Source organism: Ceratotherium simum, chromosome 29 (assembly GCF_057802395.1).
Source record: "Ceratotherium simum simum isolate JZ-2026a chromosome 29, ASM5780239v1, whole genome shotgun sequence".
Classification (NCBI taxonomy): domain Eukaryota; kingdom Metazoa; phylum Chordata; class Mammalia; order Perissodactyla; family Rhinocerotidae; genus Ceratotherium; species Ceratotherium simum.
The window spans coordinates 2993485-3014502 of record NC_141928.1 but is presented as its reverse complement, the minus strand read 5'-3'; the positions used below and the strand labels follow the sequence as shown (position 1 = coordinate 3014502).

At 55.3% G+C, this 21018-nt stretch overlaps 1 protein-coding gene across 3 annotated transcripts in view; it reads left to right on the top strand.

The window, feature by feature from the left end:
- COL5A1 (collagen type V alpha 1 chain) overlaps nucleotides 1-21018 on the top strand; it is a 172514-nt gene that overhangs the window by 122533 nt on the left and 28963 nt on the right. For all 3 annotated transcript variants that reach the window (XM_087418824.1, XM_087418823.1, XM_087418822.1), the window contains exons 33-48: nucleotides 4869-4913; nucleotides 5050-5103; nucleotides 6184-6228; nucleotides 6732-6785; nucleotides 7888-7941; nucleotides 10701-10754; nucleotides 11599-11706; nucleotides 13154-13243; nucleotides 13327-13380; nucleotides 14745-14852; nucleotides 16903-17010; nucleotides 17946-17999; nucleotides 19055-19108; nucleotides 19211-19318; nucleotides 20190-20243; nucleotides 20342-20449. In XM_087418824.1, the coding sequence (XP_087274950.1) occupies nucleotides 4869-4913; nucleotides 5050-5103; nucleotides 6184-6228; nucleotides 6732-6785; nucleotides 7888-7941; nucleotides 10701-10754; nucleotides 11599-11706; nucleotides 13154-13243; nucleotides 13327-13380; nucleotides 14745-14852; nucleotides 16903-17010; nucleotides 17946-17999; nucleotides 19055-19108; nucleotides 19211-19318; nucleotides 20190-20243; nucleotides 20342-20449 (1152 nt within the window). The remainder of the gene's footprint in view (nucleotides 1-4868; nucleotides 4914-5049; nucleotides 5104-6183; nucleotides 6229-6731; nucleotides 6786-7887; nucleotides 7942-10700; nucleotides 10755-11598; nucleotides 11707-13153; nucleotides 13244-13326; nucleotides 13381-14744; nucleotides 14853-16902; nucleotides 17011-17945; nucleotides 18000-19054; nucleotides 19109-19210; nucleotides 19319-20189; nucleotides 20244-20341; nucleotides 20450-21018) is intronic.

The window sequence follows — 21018 nt, the reverse complement described above, 5'->3', positions numbered from 1 at the left end:
GCCGTCCTCTGAAATACTCATAGCTGCCACTTGTGAAAAGCAGTCCCAGCTCGGGTCAGCGTGGGGTGGCCAGGGTGGACAGCCTCTGTGCTGGGGGACCGTGCGGGGCCCTCCATGCCACACTGCGGTGAGAGTCGCCACGAGAGCTCCTGACGTTCAGCATTTGGTTGTGTGATTTGACCACAACTCTTTCCATGGAGGGGCGCACCAGGCCAAGGATGGAGGCCCCACTTGGTTGCGTAGGGCAGTGGAGGCCTGGCCGTGGCCCTTAGGGGCCAGCACTCTGGTCCAAGCCCCACTCCCTTCTCTGTGCCCCTCTCGCTTCTCAGCCTCCCCACCCCTGAGCTGAGAAGGTTGGACAGATGCCTGTCACCCCCAGCCCCCCAGGGGCCATTGTCCCAGCTCATCAGCACCATGGGTCACCAGGGGCTCCGTTGACAGCAGAGGTGGTTGGAAAGCAGGGGAGCATGGGACCAGGGGCCACTCTCGTGGCACTCGGATGTGGTTCCCAGGACCTGAAGCATGGACACCAACCCAAGGAAACGTCTACTTTGGGAATTTACAGGAATTTTCTGGATTGTGTGTGGCTATGGATGAATTCGGTGGCCACCTCAGTGGGTGAGGGACCGCTGGCTTGTAGAGAGGGGGGAATGACACAGGTGTGGACTTTCGCAAAAGGGAAAGGTTGGTGCAATGGCCAAATATAACTGGAGTGCATGTCCACTGCTGGGGGAGGAAGATGCATGAGCCCCTCCCGGGTACTGGGGGCCCGGAGGGGAGCGGAGGCCTTGGAGTCTCGGGGAAATGGCCACGTCTGTCCTGGGAAGTGTCAAGACCACCCCGCTCACAAGCGCACAAGCTCACTGCTGCAGTTTCCTGTGCTCGTCCAGGCAGAAGGACAAGACCCTGGTCCGAGACCCAGACCATTCATTCCTCAGCTCGCGGGCTCCTGCCCCCCGGTCCCACAGGGCGGCCGAGTGAGACCCCACGTCCCTGCACCCGGGAGAGGAACCCGGATGACGAGGCTCTGCACTTATGGCACATCTGCCTGTCCTCTCCTTCTGAGAGAGACACCTTTATTCTGGAATCTTCCCCATGGAAGGAAAGAGGACTCCAGAGGGAGTTGTGACCTTTCCCAGCCGTGCCCGGTGGTTTTGAACTGTCCAGGGTCAGGGCTGGCCCTGCTCTCTCACCGTCCTTTGCAGACCAAGTGACAGCGTGGTCCTTTGATCAGGTCGCTGCGTCCACCTGTCCACTCAGACACCGTTTACCGAGCGCCTGCTCTGCCCCTGTGGCCCAGGCACTCTTCCAGTCCTGGGGACACAGCAGGAAAATCCCCATCACCGCCCACGGGAGCTCACCTTCCAGAGGCCGGACGATGGACAAATCATCAGTGAGACAGACAGCGCGGTGGAGGGTGGCGCGTGCCGTGGAGGAAAACGAAGCAGACGGCTGGGGGGATCCGGGGGCAACTGTGATTTCAGGTGGGGCGTCAGGGACGGCCAGAAGAGGCGGCAGGGTGGGCCTTGCCCATGCCTGAGTGGGGGCAGAGGGCGGAGCCAGAGGATGGGGACCAGGGTATGGGGTCGGGTCCCCGGGATTCAAGGCCGTCCCTCTGGAGCACGGTGTAGTCCTGCCACTTGACTGAAGGCCCTGGCCGTGTTTAAAATTCCAAATGGAAGTTATTGAAATTTGGACGGGAACAGTGGGGGAAGGTGATGAGAATGGGAAGTTCTGTGGCCTCGGTGCTGGTGGAGCCTGACCACTGACCAGGAGGAGGACAGCTCCGCGGCGCTGACCGCTGAGGGACCGGGAGACAGGAGTCCAGAGTCAGAACAGACGCTCCTCCGGCCCTTCTGCTCCCGGGTCTCCCCACAGCTCCATCTTCAGGAAACTTCTAGACAAAGTCTGGAGACCAAACAGCAAACCTGGTTCTCGTCTGGACCTGCCCGGCACCCCGCAGGCGCAAAGCACCCCACCACAGACGGAGCCTCTCCCCTCAGGCATCCGGACACCTGGCCGGGTCAGAGAAGCTCGGTCACTCTGCTTCACGCTCTTGGCCAGATGCACGCCTGGACTTGAGGCCCTCCTTCCTCTCGAGTGTGGTGACGGGGCTCAATACACCATGAGAGGGAGCCCGCGGTCTTTCCCTCCCCGTTGGGATGACCCCGAGCCTCCAGTTCAGCAGCCGAGCGCAGCTGTCACCCTCACCACCATCTGTTGAAATCCTGGGGCAACTTCCTTGATGGTGTCGCTGCTTTACGCCGAGTCTGGGAAGTGACGAGGAATGGGGGCCACGAAGTTGGGCTGGCCCTTCCCAATTTGCTACCTGTCTGCAGGAGGCTGGGTGCGAGGGTCCTTGCAGAGGGGCCCGTCCTCTTTGGTCCACCAAGTGAAGCATCTGACAACGGGTTCGTCTTCTGAGTCTCGGGGCCTGATGAGCCCCACGCTGCTGGTGTCCGTCCTGATCTCGCCCTCAGCTTTGGGGTTCAGAGCAACCAGGGTTTCATTTGGAGACAGCACATTCTCTTCTACAGCGAATGCTTCTAAAGTTCCTGCAAAGTGCCTGGCCCTGGGGACCTTGCCATCGAGGTCCAGGGAGGGCACCCGGTGACCAGCGCTCAGAGTGATGAGCATGAGGAGGAAGGAGGGCAGAGTGAATCGGGTAGAGTTTTCAAAGGGGGTAGAGCCTAACCCAGGCAGTCAGGGAAGGCTTCCTGGGGGCAGTGACATTCCGTGGGACCCAACAAAGGGACAGAAGGTGGATAGGTGAGGTAGGAGGCCCAGCAGGGCTGTGGGGTGTGGTGGGGGGTAGGGAAGAAAGGCCAGTGCATAACAGAGCCCTACAAGCCAAGGCCTGGGTGGGGGACGCTGCTGCTGAGAGGGCATAATGACACCAGAGCCTGGCAGGGGCCTCGTGGTCCGTCAGGGCCAGCTCTTTATCCCAAGGCGGTGGGATAAAGGTGGTGGGAAATCCCAAACTACCGCAGGGTTTCCTTGGTGGAGTAAGATGGGAGATTTTTTTGAGTGGCTCTGGTCCCCGTGTGGGGAGTGGATGGGAAGGGAGCAGGCGGGCTGTGCTCCTCCAGAGAGGTCCTTTTGTGTATTCTGGTCAGATGGATGCTTCTAGGTGTTAGGACGCTGGGCATGACCTATGGCGTGTGTGTGCTCACGTGTGCATCGGCCTCCCACGCGAGGGTTGCCCGTGAGCTGCAGGTGCCCGTCTGCCGGCCTCGTCCTGTGAACCGCCAACTGTGGGTTCCATGTGACAAACATCAGGAATGTGAGCATCCACATGCAGCTGGCTGTCACAAAAGCAAAGTGATGGCCCGTCACCGTGCTGGCTTGCACTTGGGCCATGGCAGGGTCCCAGCCGGCCCTGCCCGGGAGGACCCAGCGCTGTAGAAACACCAGCGGCAACCCAGAGGCTTCTCCCACCGGCACTCGGCTTCTCTGTTGGAGCGAGGCGTTCCTGGGACTGCCCGAGCATTCCCCAGGAGGACTCAAGGACAGGCGCTCACGGGCATGCGTTAAGGAGACTGGATCGGGGTGCTTCCTGTACAACAGTCCCCAGGACCCAAAACACTGGCTTGGGTTCGTTTACAAAGAAAACTGGCTGGCAAGGGGCCACACTGGAGGCCCAGACGGAATTCGTGGCCGAGGCTCTTCTGCTCCCTGTGCCTCGGGGTTGGTTAGTTTAGATTGGAACCGAGAGCCCTTCACGCTGCGAGATTAAAACAATCCAGGTCCTGGTGGCGCCGGGTCAGGGCTAAGGGTTTGGGTTTTGTTGGAGGGTGGACATGAGAAAACCTGGCAGCTGTGCTTCAAAAGTCTATCATTTGAAGAAAGCAGATGTTTCATCAGTTTTTATATGCAAATATTTATTTGAAGCCAAAGGATGTCGTCATACAGTTAAAGGGGTGAAACCAGAGTGCATCGTTGAAAAGCCCCCCAGTTACCTCATCATCACAAACGGGTTTATTAAATTCATTTCAAAACGGGAGACTCTAGCAAGCAGTTTTGATTCTGGCAGCAAATGAATGAAGGATGGTGAGAGCAAATCTCTCAGGTGGCCTTGAGCAATACAGGTTCACCTTGGCTTTATCATTAGGAACCAGGATAAAATTCCGGAAAATGCAGCGAGAAGTGGTGGAGATGAGGGGCCGTGTTCAATCCATTACTCCCACACGCTGTAGGTGAACTGCATTTACAAACTGTTATATCTTTGCTTTGGAAACAAAAAAACACAGTGCTTTTGTTTTCTGTGATTTGGAAAATGCGAAACAATGAACAACAGAAAAATGAGTCTAAATTCTATTAGAGGAAAAGCAAATGACTCTGGGGTATATGATTTATGTATTAAATTGCAAGTTTGCTCGTCTGCAGAGCCTGTTGAAAATTTAATGGCTAATATTCTTAACTGTAGCAAAAGTAAATTATGTATGAAAGGGGTTGACTTTCTTCTCTTTTCTTGCAATAATGACTCCCTCCCCTGCTGAGAGAGAGACAGAGAGAAAGGAGAGAGAGAGATGAAGAGGGAGGGCGGGAGGGAGGGGCTGGGGGGAGGGAGGTGTAGACACTTTGAGGAGGGAAAACCAGATAACAGTGGTAAACATCCATCAGGCTGCAGGAAGGAAACTGGATTTCAACAGGCCGTGTGCGGGAATACGAAGCTCTGTGTATTGACTGTGCAGTGAATTCCCTCACCCTGAAAAATGCCCCATTAAAACAAAGATAAGAAAGGTGGTCCTTCTAGCTTCTGATGTCAAGCAGTCAGAGACTGCTCCATGAGCCAGGAGAGGGCCACCACCAGACAGTGACAGGTGTGTCTCAAGTAACTGACCAGCCCCCCTCTTCTCTGACTCTAGGGCACACCTGGGAAGCCGGGACCACGGGGGCAACGAGGCCCAACGGTAACCACCCTTTGGTTTGAGGGCTGTCTTCTGGAATCGGGAGCACGTTGTAGGGAGCATGCCAGGTGGGAGGGGGAAGGAGTCTCTGGGAGGCTGGAGGATTCCAGCTGACCTTTCTTTTCTCCCCTCTGTCCAGGGTCCGCGGGGTGAAAGAGGCCCCCGGGGCATCACTGGGAAGCCTGGCCCCAAGGTATGTTTTGCGTCTCCCCTGTGGCCTGAAAGTTGCAAGCCGAGCATTTGTAAGAGATCCATCGCCTTTTTCATTTGAAAATAAAAAGAAAGACCTTTTCTTGGGAGTATTTAAGAAGGAGCTGGTCCCTCCAACAGCTTTGGATGAGTTAGGTCACATTGAACCACATGGCTGTGGCACCGCTGCCTGTCAGAGGCAGATGGGCCATCCCACGTTGGAACTTTCAAGTCTGTAGCCCCGTGGCCCGAGGAGGCCAGGCCCAGCCAGGCTGTGGACAAATGCCCCGTCCAGCTCTGGTGGGGAGGCCCTCTTTCCCGTCTCGAGAACTGCGAAGAGATCTTTGCCCAGAATCTAAGGAAAGTTCTTTCTGCCGTGGGTGGGAGCCTGGGCCTGCCTCGCATGTCCTCTCCTCCCGTCCGAAGGGCGTTGACACCAGCTCCTCCGACTGTCCGTGTGGAAACAGGCCTCAGCCAAGCGGGCTCTTCCTGTCCTGTCCAGGATGTAATGCCAAGTGCATTCCTGCTGAGGAGAGGGGCCTTCTGGTTGGCGGAGGTGCGGAGCTGGCCTGCCCCGCAGCTGACCGGCTGTCCCCACCCAGACGCTGATACATTCTTCCGTGATAAGCCCTGGGGTGCACTGCACATTCCCCGTCAACTGACTTAACTCTCACCTGCGAGAGCTCATAATGTCACGGAGCAGCTGTTGTCACGTGTCGGGCGGGCCCTGGGACAGATCCCTGTGTCCTGTCTTCTCATGACTTTTTGACACACTTCTGCGTTGGAGCACGGCCTTTGTCCCACTGCAGGAGACTGTTCTTCTCCTGGAAATATCACAGCCCTGTTGATCTCACCCGTTGTCAGATGTGTGTGTAGAGGCGAGGGGACAGGCGACCTTGGGGAGCCGTGGATCAGTGGCTTGTCCTCTCTGCCGTTGAATGAGAATCTGGGTGGTGTTACAGAAGTGCGCATGTGCGGGGTGTGACTCTGAAGTTCTGATGATGTCATGGGCCAGTCTTTCCATCAAAGATAGCAATAATAAAAGTAATAAACAGTAAGCTTTTCTCGCTCTCTCCCTCCCTAGGGCAACTCTGGAGGTGATGGCCCGGCCGGCCCTCCAGGTGAACGGGTGAGCATCTTGAACCCAGGGGCCCTTGTGAACATCCCCAGGAAAGCAGGCTGCCTTACATGTCCCTCTCTGTTTCTTCCTGGGGTGGGCTGGGCGGAGGGCGGCATGCCTTTGACCCTGCTAAGGAGAGGGTTTCTCTAAAGTCTGAAGGTGGGTCATGGTAGCCTTCCCTGGGAGTCACGACTTCTGCTGGTTGAAGACGATGACCCCATCCCCTTGGCCCTGGTCTTGGGTTTTGAAGGTGGTTAAGACGTCGGGAAATTGGGTCCTCAGCCCCATGCTGCCCCAAGGGACCTTGCTCTGTGACTTGGCCTCCTTGGCCCCCCCGACTGGACCTCCTTTTTCGCATCGTTGAGGGAGGGGGCTGGAACAAATGGAGACAAGGTCCTGGGAGCAGTGGAAAATTGTGCCTGTGCTCAGAGCGCCAACAACCCTGGGGGCTGCTGGGCCCCACATGCTGGGAGAGGATGTCTGTCCTGAAACTGGCTGTTCTTTGTCCCTAGGGACCCAACGGACCCCAAGGACCCACGGGGTTTCCTGGACCAAAGGGCCCCCCTGTAAGTAACACATTTTCCTGGTTGGGTGGCATGGCGTGGCTCCTCCGGCATTGAGATTTCCTGGAGACACTTGTCTTTTCCCAGGGGCTCCACGCGGCCCCCTCACAGTGGGCCAGGGGAGGAGGGAGGCCGCGGCGGAACTCTGGCTGCAGAGAGCTGCTTTTTGGAAGCACGGACCCTTTCCTCATTTAGATCGTCATGGCTTTCTAGCTGGGTACTGTAGGGGTGTCCCAGGGCTGCCGTCACAAATTACCACTAACTGGGTTGCTTAAAAGGACAGAAATGTGCTCTTTCAGAGTTCCGGTGGCCGAAAGGCCAAACTCAAGTTGTCGGGGGGGTTGGTTTCTTCCGGGGGCTTTGGAGGACCTGTCCCATGACCCCTTCCCAGCTTTGGGGGTGGCTTCTGGCAGTCCTTGGCTTGTAGACACTGTACCCGATCTCTGCCTCCGTCTTCACATGGCCGTCTCCTCTCTGTGTCTCTAAATCTCTTTTTATAAGGACACCAGTCATCGGGTTAGGGCCCACCCAATCCAGGGTGACCTCATCTTGACTTGATCGTGTCCTCAATCTTGATTGCAAAGACCGTATTTCCAAATGAGGTCAAATTCACAGGGTCCAGGGTTAGGACTTCAACTTTTCTTTTTAGGGGACACAATTCAACTCACAACAGGTACAATATATTTCCTCTAATATCCTTCTAGAAGGAAAAAACGCCTAACAGTGGGAAATATTGCCTAACGGGACGCGCTAGAGGACAGTGGTTAGGAATGGGTTTGGCTTCCGAACCAGACAGACCGGGGTCCCCCTGCCACCTGCGCCTCCCACTGGCTGGACCTCGGGGAGCTGACTGCCCTCTCCCTGCCTCAGTGTCTCCCCCTGGGAGATGAGGGTGACAGCAGTGCGACCCCTCAGGGCAGTTGTGAGGGTTCAAGGAGGTAATGCACAGGTGCCAGGCCCCATGCGGTCCTTTGCCACTGTGACTGCTGCCGTGATTACCTTTGAAATGAAATGGTAATTTTTGTCACCTGGTGCCACATTAAATCCTGGAGGGGCATGCTTCGCAGAACTGAATGAAGCTTCTTTCCTTTGCTTCCTTCTTCAGGGTCCTCCGGGCAAGGATGGGCTGCCGGGACACCCTGGACAGAGAGGCGAGACCGTGAGTACTCGGTGCTGGGGGACGCGGGCTGGCCTGGCTTCTCACACAGCCCTGCCCGTGGGCACCACCTTCCTGCCGTGTCAGCTTGGAAGCGAGTGGTCAGCCTCGGGAAGGCCCCCCGAGGTCCGGGCCATCTTCACTGACTTGGGGTGAGACCTGTCTGGGGCCAACCCCGTGCAGGCCAGCGGCACTGTGACAACTCTGTGTGCAGAAGGCAGGCGCTGGCTTCAAAGCTGTCCTAGCAGCTTTGCTCCAAGGTCACATGTAAAACCATCGTGACCCAAACAAAATGCCACCAGCGTACCGAAACTTTGTGCAGCCGCCCCTCCTTTCCTCCAGAATAATTTTGAGTGTGAGCTAGCTTGAACTACGTGCATTTGAATTGGAAAAGTGGTTGGGAAGCTTTGTGTTGCCCAGCGATTTCATGCTGTAAAGCCTCGAGAGGAGGGACGTGGGCCTTGCACTGACCTCAGCCATGTCCATCTCGGTCCTTTGGCCCCGGGGTTAATGGTAGGGCATCTGGAGGCTCCCTCAGCTTCCTCTCTCGTAGTGAAGAAGACAGGTGGCTGGTCGCCTGGAATTTGGGTGCTCAGCTGTGCTCGTGATCAGCACTTTGCCGTCACAGGCTCCCTTAGACCTTGTCCTCACCTTTAGAAATGCCCATCACAGTCTTCGTCCTACACATTAAAGGACTCCAACATTTCAGCTGGAAGAAAAAACATTTATCAGAAACGTGATCATTTCCTGGTCCTGTGAGCTATTTGGAATTTGGTCCAGCTCCACACCGTGTCCACTGTAGGCGTGTCCCAGGAAAAAGTGTGGGCACACCTGTGACCTTGGGCACACCTGTGACCTTGAGGCTCCAGGCTTCAGACAGTTGGGGACTTACGGTAGCTGGTGACCTCCTTGTCAGCAGACCTGTGGAGGTTGACAGAGAGGCCCCTTTGCCTCTGCAGCCGGTTTGCTTGTGGTCAAAGGTCTCTGAAGGCCTCACAGGAAAGAGGTCCCCTCAGGAGATGAGATCGGAGCACCATGTTTAATATATTCTTGGTGCCTGCTTTCAAGAAGAATGCCTTTGTCTCCGGTTCGCTGTGATGAAACCTTTTAATTACTCACGCCTGGTGCTCTGCCACACAGTGCATGGTGTCTGATAAGTGGAGATCACTTTGCTCTTTGTTTATAGAGAAAAAGTACAGCCTTTCATCTGGGCTCTGCATGTTTTTCTCTAATGCCCTTCCAAGGAGACGCGATGGAGGGCTTTGCACAGTGTGACCTTTTCTCCCTCTGAGTTCTTCCGGAAAGGGGCTGACAGGATAATGAAGCTGCTCGTCTTTGCTGGGGAGGTGATACAGGGGCTTCCCGCCACCTCTGCCACGCCTGGCGGCCCCCCAGACTCGGGGCCCTGTCTCCAGACCCGCCAGGGACGGACGTCTCCTCCACGGGGAGTCCAGACGCGCCCTCCAGAGCATCTTCCCTGGGGTGTTGACTTTGTCCTTTCTTTAGAAAATGGGAGCACAGAGGCCATTACTTCTAGAGGTGAGCCCATAGCCCCTTTCTCAGCAGGGGGCTAGAGATGGAGCCATCCTCAGCAGCCATGGAGTTCTCCCCGAGCATGGACAAACGGGGGCCTTTCTTGCCTCACACTCAGCTCCTGCCTCTACCTGGGCACTTCCACCTGGCCCGCCAAGTGGGGTGCCTTCGACCTGTCCGCCACCCCTTGTCTCTGACCCTGTAAATGCTGCCTGCAGAGAATACTGCATTAAAAATGGCCGTTTTAGCCCACTGTCTGCAGCTCAGCTGGGCCTGAAGCAGAGAACTCTCCTGGAATTCGCAGAGAGGGTGAAGCTGCTGTGTGTCTGCAGGGTCCAGCGTGCAGCGTGAGATCCCGGTGCCCGCACGTGGGCCGTCCTGCCAGTGGAGCAGTGGCCCGCCCTTGCTCCTCAGCCACAGGGGCGGGCTGCTCACCCTCCAGGTCTAGAGGTGGCCTTGAAGCCAGCACTTCCCTCTCCAGAGTCTCGAGCTTCCACTAAAGGCCTCCGGGGCGTGACATCTGCACGTCTCTCCCTGTGTCATGTGGCACCTGCAGGTGGGATCTTGTTGGCACGTGCTGTGCTCTGTGGATGCGCCCGGAAATTAAGCTTGCGATGCTCTACAGTCGGCTTTCTCCTTGAAGGAGAGTGTCTGTAGAGCGGCCAATACCCAGAGCGAAGCAGGGTTGTTACATACGTGCCAGCATAGTGAGCAGAAAAGAGAAATTCCTGTTGAATCAAGCTAGTAATACACTCAGGCTGCCAGATGATGAAAGCAGCACGTCCTCGCTGTTTCCTGATTTCAGTAAGTACAGAGGAGCCGCTGGTAAAATCACCCGTTGTGCATCAGAGACATTAGCGACACGAGCAGGACGGTCTCCACGAAGTCACTGATGAGAAGCAGCCCAGAGCTAGCTCCCGAGTCCCGCGGCCGGCGGCTGAGAAATGGCACTGAGTCTGCTCGGAAAATGAACGCTTAGTGACGTTATGAAGATTAACGGTTTTCAAATGTATTTCTCAGCACAAAAGCACGCAATGGAAAGTGGCTAGTGAAATGAACCTGTCTGGCTTCGTTACCTTCATGAAATTAATGCAAAAATGGAACAAGAGAAATGGGCCCTCTCAACTGCAGTCTGGAACATTCACTACTCGGGGCGGGGTGGGGCGGTGGGGGGTGACGGTGGTACGAGCCACTTCGGCCATTTCAGCCTGATGACTCTCTCTTCACAGGGTTTCCAAGGCAAGACTGGCCCTCCGGGGCCCCCGGGTGTGGTCGGCCCGCAGGTATGCAGCATCCCTAGGTTTCACTGGTCATCCTGTGTCACCCGCCCATGTGGGAGACAGGATCATGGCTCGGGGTGTCAGTTCCCCCAGGATTCTGAAGGTGTGGGTGCAGAGAATCCTAAGTTCTGAATGCTTGTTGACACTGGGAGAGGTGCTCCATACGGGAAACCAGATGGAGGGAACAGGGGATGAGCTGTTGGACACCCAGCAGGAACCAAGCAGGCAGAACAGAGAGGGTTGCTGTGCCCCATGGGGCAGCTCAGGAGTTTGGCTTCCACCCCATGGGTGGGGACTGGCTGTGCCTGCTTTTCCCTGCCCTTGGTGTCCACAGCAGCCTCATCCTGCCCCTGGATCCCATCACTGCCCACGGGCCTGCTGTTCTAACCGCCAGCAGGTGGGTGAGGTGTGGCTTGCACACTATTGATGGCGCAGAGCAACAAAACAGGGCACCCGTCACCCTGTTCCTTAGAAAGTTCACACCTAATGTGGCGGTAAATAGGATATTGACCCACTGTGGCCACGGACTGCAGGCCACGTGGTGGACTTGGCCACCCTCATGGAGCTCATTTCCCCACAACATCCCGGGGAACACAGGCCTTGCCTGCTTCATCAGAGGACGACCACAGTGTGGGGCCAGGCTGTGGGCTGGTTAACAGCATGACCCAGTTTGCTTTGGTCTGTTCCTTTCTGGATTTTTTCCAGAAGGAGAAGACGTGCAGAGCAACGTGGGGGTTTGGTGGGCATGTAGTGGGCCCTCTGCCGGTCCTTAGATTTAGGAAGAGAAGTTTCCTCCCTCACCTGTCCCTTGAAAATATTTTGTGGCTGATGCTGATTTTCCCCGTAGGGTCCCACGGGAGAAACTGGTCCAATGGGCGAGCGTGGCCACCCTGGGCCCCCAGGCCCCCCTGGTGAACAGGGGCTCCCAGGCCTCACCGGAAAAGAAGGGACGAAGGTGAGTTCCTCAGACCTCCGGGCCAGGTGGACTTTTCCTAAGGGATCATTTCCGCACTTTGTGGGTGTGTCTTCTCCTGCTCTTTTCTGATGAATGGGTGATTTCTCTAACAAATGCTCTCCATGCCAGTCCATTCCCCAGACCACGAACTCAGCCCCACTTTGGTTTGATTTGAAAGAGATCTTGAGCTGACCAGCTGCTCAGGGGTGGATGTAATGGGACTGGGATCCCTTCTGCCCCAGGGCCCTGTCTCCCTGCCAGCTCTTCCCCCAACTCTCCCCTCAGCTGCTCCCCCACCCACTCCCCGACACACAGAACAAGCTCTGACATACGTCATATGTCTAAGATGAGTTTAGCAGAAAGTGACCCTTTTAAAAATCCCGCACTGTACGAGGCTAAAGAATAGATACTAAAAATAGAGAAGGATGCGTTTCTATCCTACCTCCCGATGCCAGCTCTGCGTCCCCTCTGTTCCTCAGGAAGCATCTCCCCCAGCCTGAGTGCTGCACGTCGGTGGTGTAATTCCTGGGTATTCGCATAAAAATCACTAGTCCTTCCCTTTTCGACTTTTCAGTGAGGGACACAGGAAATATAAGCTCTCCAGCCTTGTATTTGACCTCACACAAGAGAGTAAACTTAATAAAGTACAGCCAATAAAGGAATATTGAAAAAATTACACACACATTTCTATGTATGTATATGTATACTTAAATGCATATATATGTATTTGAAAAAAAATATATGTATGTATGTGTATATAATACAGAGATAAAGACGTGGATATGGATATATATCCCAGTCACACAGAGAGCTCCGAGTTTGGAAAGGAGGCCACGGACATGCTGGTTTGGAGACCCCCATGCTCTCATGTTGGACCCCAAAGAAAGTTCCGGGAGATACCAGAGCTTTAGTGTACTTCAGGGAGGGTATACGCTCAGGTGGAGCATCTTTTCAGGAAACATGGTTTCAGGCCTGAGACAAGGGTCTTGAGTGACGAGTCCTTTTACGGCCACGCTTCCAACGCTGTGGCCACGGATTCCTTTACCTGAGCGCAGTCTTACGAGGAGCCCCAGAGTATGAAAAAGGTAGATGTGAAGTGGAGCAGCCGTGGCCCTCAGCTGCCACTCAGCCCAGCGTGGCCCCAAAGGACTCTGGGGGCCTGGGACTCCATGGAGCACGGCTGCAGGGTCACGGATGGAGTCTGTCCCGAGCCACACACCGAGACAGCCTGACAAGCGTGCCTCCCGGTGCGAGCTCGGGCCGTGCTCCAGTGCGTGGGGCCGCCAGTAAAGGGGCCAAGTCAAGAGTCAGAGGTTCCTTTAAAGCCAAGTGCCAGGGCTGCTGCAGCCCGATCCCAGGCGGAGCCAGAAGAGGAAGGCCCACCCCAGCTCCCCACAGACCCTCGTCTTGGGCATCACCCGGAAACTAATGTATGCTCTACTTTCAGGGTGACCCGGGCCCTGCCGGCCTCCCTGGGAAGGATGGCCCTCCAGGATTACGCGGCTTCCCCGGCGATCGAGGGCTTCCGGGTCCAGTGGTGAGTGAGGAGCCAGGCGGGGGATGGAATTGGACAGTGCACAGCCCCGCGGTGCCCCTGACCACGGTCTCATTGCTTCTCAGGGAGCACTTGGACTGAAAGGCAGCGAAGGCCCCCCCGGCCCACCAGGCCCCGCGGTGAGTGGTTGGGCCCAGCATGAGCCTTTTCCCCTTCCTCTTCCTCAACATCTACTCTCCGAGGGCCGCAAGAGCCTGCATGGCTGCCCCGGTCCCGCCTTGGGTCCTAGGAAGGCCGTGGTGGAGGAGGTGGACCTGGGAGGGGTGTGGACACTGTATCCCAAGCTGGCAGCCAGGGTGACGAAGGGCCAGGGGGCAGACTGTATGAGGAACGGAGAGCTGGGCAGTTTGGAGGGAGGGCTGCGTGGTCCGTGGAGCCTTTGGAGGACAGGCAGCAGCGGACACGCTTAGGGCGGGTCTGGGCCAGGAGCAGCCGGGAAGGGAACTGACGCGGATCTCCGTGGCCTCTCAGCATGGATTCTAGAGTTGGGCTGTCCACATGGCCAGAGCTGCCCAAGGCAGAGCCAAGCCAGCAGGGGTGGGGTGTCCGTCCCCCAGAGCTGGGGTCGAGGGATTCCCATGTGTGCCATCTATGAAACCAAATGACCCCTCCCAATCTTGAGATTCAGCTCCAAGAGGCCTGAAGATGCGGTGTCCCCGACCCTTAGCTGTGGCCTGGAGGAATCGGGGCCCACGTGAGGCTGCGCCCACCCTCAAGAGGCACGCCCACGGACCCCTGTTGTTGGCCCACCCTTTATGGAAATGTAACATCTGCTTAACTGCCCCTGGCCTTCACATGGGCCCCATCTGACAGCCCCCACTCAGCTGGTTGTGGGGCTGTGGGAGCTGCCCCCGACCCCTGGCTGGGTTTGAAAGTAGACCATGAAATCATACCCTTTTTCCCCTAACCGAGTTATGGGCCATTGGAGAGAGAAATGATGACAGGCAGGTCAGGTGGAAATGAAAATGTCACCTTTCCTTCTGATGGAGGCCGAGTGCAGGATGACACCCCAGGCCACAGAGGCCTCTCAATGCTGACCCCTAGAATTAGGCCAGGTTCCCACCTGTCAGCAGTGCTCCAGGGGTGGAGGCTTCCCCATAAAACATACGGCATGGAGAAGCAGGGCAGAAAGTGAGCGCTCTGTGGGCAGGCAGACCCCAAAGGGGAGAGTGGGTGCCAGGCTCCCCAGAGAGGGAGCTCCTGGGAGAGGTCTTTCAAGGTGAGCACTTAAGGAGGATGTATCCTCAGACACTCTGGGGGGCAGGTAAGTGCTTGGAAATATGGGAGGGGAGGAGCTCAGAGGGGGCCAGAAACACAGAGCCTCAAATGCTAGACCAAATAATTGGTGCTTGTAAGTGGCCCTAGGGAGCTATTGTGGGCTCTAGAGTGAGAGGTGAGTGGTGTGATTCGGGGGTGATTTAGGAAGTCGTGTCCAGGCAGTTTGAGAGCCTTTGAAATGAACCATTTTCCTGTCTCACCCTAGGGGTCTCCAGGGGAGAGAGGTCCGGCCGGTGCTGCTGGGCCCATTGGAATTCCAGGGAGACCTGGGCCCCAGGGACCTCCAGGCCCAGCTGGGGAGAAAGGAGCTCCTGTAAGTACTGCCTCGGAGGCACTGGGGGCCCTCCACATCCAGCCCTGTCTCTGCCCCTGTGCTGTCCCTCCCCATGGCTATTTCCCTGGGGGTTTGTAGGACCGGGGAGGCGGGTGACCTCTGTGGCCATCCTCCAGGACAGCACATGTGTTCCCAGGTGTCTTGACTGAGGTCCGAGGGGCGGCCTCCCAGTGTTGGCCAGCTTCCTTCAGCGAGTCGCCTGAGTTGGAGGGATGCTCGGGGAGCGTCCGGGGCAGGCTCAGCCTGTCCCACCTGCACATCTGCATGTGCAGACAGAGGGAGGGGCTGGAGACAGCGTGTGTCCAAATGTGCCCTCGGCCTTGGTCTTGGTCCAGGCTCTGGGTGCCACGTGTGGACGGGCCACAGCCCCTCCCTGCTGGCCCAAGCCTGTGGTTGGTCCTTGTATGAGAAAGATGGACATTGGGATGGGTGCTTCCTTTGTTGGTCTGGGGCAGTGTGGAGAAAAGATGGGATGGGAGACATGTGATGGGAAGATAAGAAGCTTCTCCCTAGACCCCCAACAACCGACCTCTCGATGAACTCCGAGTGTGGAGGCTTTGTGAGACCTCAAGGGTAGGGAGTCAGTTCTTGAACCTGCCCCCGTCTTGGTTCCCATGAGGGAGATTAATGAGTCCCCTTCTTGTCTGGACACCTTCCGGGAAGCCAGCCCCTCCCCAAGCTCCTTTCCCAGAGTAACTCACAAAACGCCTCTTGCTGCGTGTTGTACTCTCACCCCAACCGCGTGTGGCTCTGCCACGCGATTTTGCAAACTCCCACCTGCCCTGTGTGTAAACAGCCATGGAGACAAACTGCACTTCAAACTTCCCTTCCAAGTTCAGAATGTCAGAATGAGCCCAAGTCCCGGGGAAACAGGCAAAGGTCAGCATGGACATCTCCAATTGAGTCCAGATGCCTGAGCTGATTGATTCCTGTTAGAAAGGCGTAGCTTTCCTTGTCCATTTCACTTTTGGTGGCTCATGGGTAGAAAGAGGGCCCTGGTTGCCTTCCCCGCGCGAGAACTCCCCATTGAAACCCTGTTGGGAACATCTGTGCCATCCAGAATCTGTTCAGTGTGCCATAGGCACTTCTGATGGCATCTGATCATTTCCAATGAGGCACTGATCTCGCTGAATTCTGCACCAGAAACCTGACTCTTGGGTGTTCGGTGCATATGGAATGCACACAAATGTGGTTGGAAACGATTGAGTGCGTTGTTTGAGAGAGTGAATACTTGAGCAGTGACCTCTCCAGGGCTGCACCATCCAGATAAAAGCTTGTCGTTCTCCCAGAAGCGCCCAAGAGCAGAAAAGGCCAAGGAGAGGCCAGATGTCTCCAGGCACTGCCGACCTGCCCAGTAATGTCCGACAGGAAAGTTCCATGTGAGCCTCAGTTAGCCTGGGCGTTTCCTGGCTTACATAGGGAAGAATTTCTATCAGTAGGAACTAAATTGAGGAGCAGGAAGGGAATCGTGCAAGTGGGAGAGGCTAAGATGGGGCGGTGACATAGGAGCAGACGCTGGCTGCGATAGATCCAGACGCTGAGCCCCCTCCCCAGCGTGCACGCCCCCGATCTGCGCCTCTGTTCCATGCGTCGCTGCGTGAGCAGATCCGTGTGTTCGTCAGGGAGGGTGTTTGCAGAGAATTGAGAGTAAGAAAGTTGGTGGAGGCTGGAGTTCTGGCCCTCCTGGTCTCCAGGCTTAGATGATCCCTGGGCACACAGGCTCAGGAATCTGGTTGGCCGGGTTTGAATCCTGGCTCTACTGCTCACAAACTGTGCCTCAGTTTCCCCATCTGTAAAGGAGTAGCCCTTTCTAGGATGGGTGCGGATAAAATGCACCCACGGGAAGTGGGTAGAACAGATAGGGGTTCAGAGTCACCCTCAGTGCCTCTGGCTGAAGCCCATTAGCACTGTGAGGACTGTGGTGAGGGTCACTCCCCAGGAACTGCCGACTCCGTGCCCGTGGGCCCCTCGTGGGGTGATGAGCTGGCGACGGAGCTGCGTTTGACTGGGGATCTTCTCTCCTCTTTAGGGTGAGAAAGGTCCACAAGGCCCGGCCGGCCGAGACGGTCTTCAGGGTCCTGTGGGGCTCCCCGGTCCAGCCGGCCCTGTGGGCCCCCCTGGAGAAGATGGAGATAAGGTAAGGAGAATTCAGTGGAGTCCTCTCGCCCTCGAAAGGAGCACAGCCACGCTTGGCCAGTGCCGGCAGGTCATTTTAAACAGAGAGATGCAGGCGACACAGGGGCTCGGGTGGGCGACAGAGCGACCCTGTCCCCACCCTGCCCTCGCAGTGTGAGAGGATGGTTTCGGAATAGCTCACAAGTCAGTGGTAATAGATGAGCTCTCCGACACACTTGAGGGAACTTTGAAACCACTTGCCTCTTGTGTCGTTTTGACGCTGCTCTTAGGAGCCAGAGCAAAGAAAAATGCTCCCCCGGAATCATTTCAAATTCTGCATCTGTGGCCTGATTTAATGAGGTTTTACTCAATTCTATTTTTAAATGTCTTCATTTGAATTATCAAGGTTCCCTTTCATTAAAGCGAGTGCTTTATCATTCTAATGCTATTACTGCACTGGCTTGTATTTAATGAAGACAGTGAAATTTAGCTCTTCGGTTTAACTTTCCATTTATGGTAACTCTGTGGTGACATTTCCGACTTTGTCACCTCTGCACGGATGACGTCTTGTTTCTCAGGGTGGAAGACAGCCCTGCACCACAGAAGCACTGGGGAGATTTTAATAACATCTCTGGAAGCATAGTAATTGACTTGTCTATTATTGCTTCGTTGTGTCATCCAACTTGACAAGCAAAGTAAATATTTTCATTATGATTTCTACCACATTTTCAAATCTACTAAAATTCTGTATAGCGTGAGATCAAGGCCTCGTTCCTTTTAGCTCTCGTATGAAAGAGGAAATCAAATTAATTTATGGAAATGTTTCTTCTTAGAAAAGTTATACAGCCCTCTGGAGAAGAGATTATTCTTAATCTCCAAGAAAAATTAATTATGGGAAACAGATAATATCCAAACGGTTATTGGGCTGTCTAATGAATCTTCCACGTCTTCCCACAGGGAGAGATCGGGGAGCCAGGACAGAAAGGGAGCAAGGGAGACAAAGGCGAGCAGGTAAGGGGCCATGTGGGTGAGTGTGCAGGGCCACCGATGGCAGGGGAGCCACGGCACAGGGCCATGTGCTTGGCGTGATGCGCAGTCATTGCTGAAGTTAATAACTGTTGTTAATATGACCACGTTAATAACCGATAACTGATGGGATGCAGCTGATGGGTCTTCTTTCCTGTTAAAGTCTTGTGTGTGCATGCATGTGCATATGCGTGTGCGGGCGTGTGTGTGTACACAGGTGTATGCGTGTAGATGCGTGTCTGTGTATGTGTATGAGTGAGTCCCTTATTAACAAATGTACAGGAAGCATTCACTGGTTTTGTGAAATAAAGCAAATTGAGCATTTTTATCCTTGAAGTGTTCGGATCTACGGACATAATCACCACCCTCCGATGACAGAGGCAGCACCTTGACCAAACACCTCTGAATTTTTGCTTCTTCTTTTTTTCAATCTGCTCAGAAATACCAGTGTGTTCTGCAGAAGCCCCGTCCCTCAGCTGCCAGCTCCTTCCGGGTGGCTGTTCTGACCCGCTGTGCAGCCAGGCCTGTGCACCAGCTATTTCTAGCCCCGGACCCTTAGTGATGGCATCCCTGTTGGGGCCTCGCGCCCGGTGCTGGTCAGACTCCCCGGGCAGGGGTGCCCTGCTGCCCTGGCTCCCTCTCTCACAGGCTCCCTGTGCTGCAGTGAAGTGTGTCTGGGGAGGCACACGGCGCAGGGTCTCACGGTGCCAGGCACGGACTTCAGAGTCAGGCTGCAGCTGGACCCCGGGGCCCACATCGTTAGCGTGGTGTGAGCTAGGATGATGCACTGTGGCCTCTATCGGGACGTTGGTGGTGGCCACCCCTGCCACCCGTGACGACATGCTCGGGCTTGAACCAAGAGCATCGCCAGTTCGAGCCTGCAGCGTAGCTTGCTCTGTGCCCCAGCCTTCCTTCCTGTGATGGCCACATGTGCGGACTGAACGGATGACCTGGGACCACAGCCCCCTACGCTGACCGGCCCTCTCCCTTGGCCTCGCTGTGATTCAGGGAGCAACTGTGTCTCTGTGTTTTCCCCACAGGGTCCACCTGGGCCTACGGGTCCCCAAGGCCCCCTCGGACAGCCAGGCCCCTCCGTGAGTATCTGGGGTTAAGGACCCTCAGAACATCCTGAACCCCTTGAGCTAGTGTGGAACCACTAACTGGTCCTCACCCACGGCTCAATTATCACCCTGCAGGGAGCTGACGGCGAGCCAGGTCCTCGAGGCCAGCAGGGCCTATTCGGGCAGAAAGGTGACGAAGGTCCAAGAGGTTTTCCTGGGCCCCCTGGACCCGTGGGGCTGCAGGTAACTGCAGAGGTCGCACAATGGCGGGTGGTCTGCCTCAGATGGTTCCTGCATGTTTGCTGTGCCTTCCCCTCCCCTCCCCTCCTGTCTTTCTAAGAATAGGGAAACAGACTAGGCTGCAGGGGGTCTCCCAGGGTCTCCCCGTCCAATTGGAAATGCTGCAAATTCCCCTAATTCCAGACATGACCATATTTACTCCTCCTAACCAGTGACGTTTATTTCCACACTCATTATAGAAACATTGGAAAATACTGACAAATTGTAAGAAAACAAAACAAAAATGACTTCTAACCCTACCAGCTAAGAATGACAGCTGTCAACCTCGGGGCACAGTTCACTTCTATACCTTTTAAACGCGTGTATTCACATACACACGTGCACATGTGTCATTTTATTTGGTTTCGGCAAAATCTCAATTGTGTCGTGCGTATGAAAAGTGTGTTCCTAGCTTTTCCCATTTCATCTAACATTACAAGTCGTGTTGAATATCATTAAATAGTCTTTGAACACATCACTTTTTATTTATTTTTGAAAGCATGACTTTTAGTTGCTGCCTAGTATTCCAGCACGTGCTGGTGACAGGGTTGGTTCAAGCATTTCCCTGCTGTTGTCTCGTTAGGTTTTATGGTTTTATGGGACACTACAGTAAGCACCCGTGTCCACAAATCTTTGCATATGTCTCTAATTATTTCTTGGGCGAATTCTGAGACTTGGGATCGTGGGGACGCCCTCGTATTTAGCTGTATGCTGAGAACCACATTCCAGAGGCTTTCAGATGTTGGCTTGGCGTTGTGCTGGGGAGACGTGAAAGTTGTGTGTGCTGGGTAGAGCAGTGCCGACCTGCTAAGCTTCTGATGGTTCCTGTCCTCAGGGTCTGCCGGGACCTCCAGGAGAGAAGGGCGAGACTGGAGACGTGGGTCAGATGGTGAGTGTGACCAGGATGCCGAGAGCTGGCTTGGCAGCTGGTTTTGTTTTGGTAAAAGTTTGTGTCTTCTCTGGCCTGAATGGCTCTTCTTCTCCTAGGGCCCCCCAGGTCCCCCCGGCCCCCGAGGACCCTCTGGAGCTCCAGGCGCTGATGGCCCACAAGGTCCCCCAGGTGGAATAGGCAATCCTGGTGCAGTGGGAGAGAAGGTGACTCACGCCCCTCAGCTGTTATGGTGTCTGATGTGGGAGTGTGCGGGAAGAACCATGTGTGTGTGTCTGTGTACAGACGCATTGCTGAGCTATTCCTGTCAAATGCATTTTGAAACTTAGAAGATCTGTGCAAGGGAGCTGGGCCCTGTGACCTCTTTATTCGTGACAGCCTTCTGCAGAATTTCCAAACCGCACAACCAAACCACTAGCAAAGGCCCTGCCACCTTCCCCAAGATTTGGCTCCGATAGACAGAATTACTGTTCCTTGAGGTGTTGTGGCTGCTATGTTTAGAGTTTCCAGTTCAGTCAAATCCTATCTTCTCATAGCCCAGGGTCCTCCTCATCTGATCTGGTTAATTTTAGGGTCTGGGCCCTGGCGATGACTAAATGAGCATGATGGGCTTCTGTATGTGCACACACATGTGCCCGTGTGTGCATGGGTGTACACACGTGTACGGTGGGCATAACGATGCCAAGAACTGGCTCCACTTCCGTGTTCCTGAGTCTGCCTTAATGTTAAAGCACTCGTCCTCGCTCCTTGGGATAAAAGGAAAGAAAGAGACATA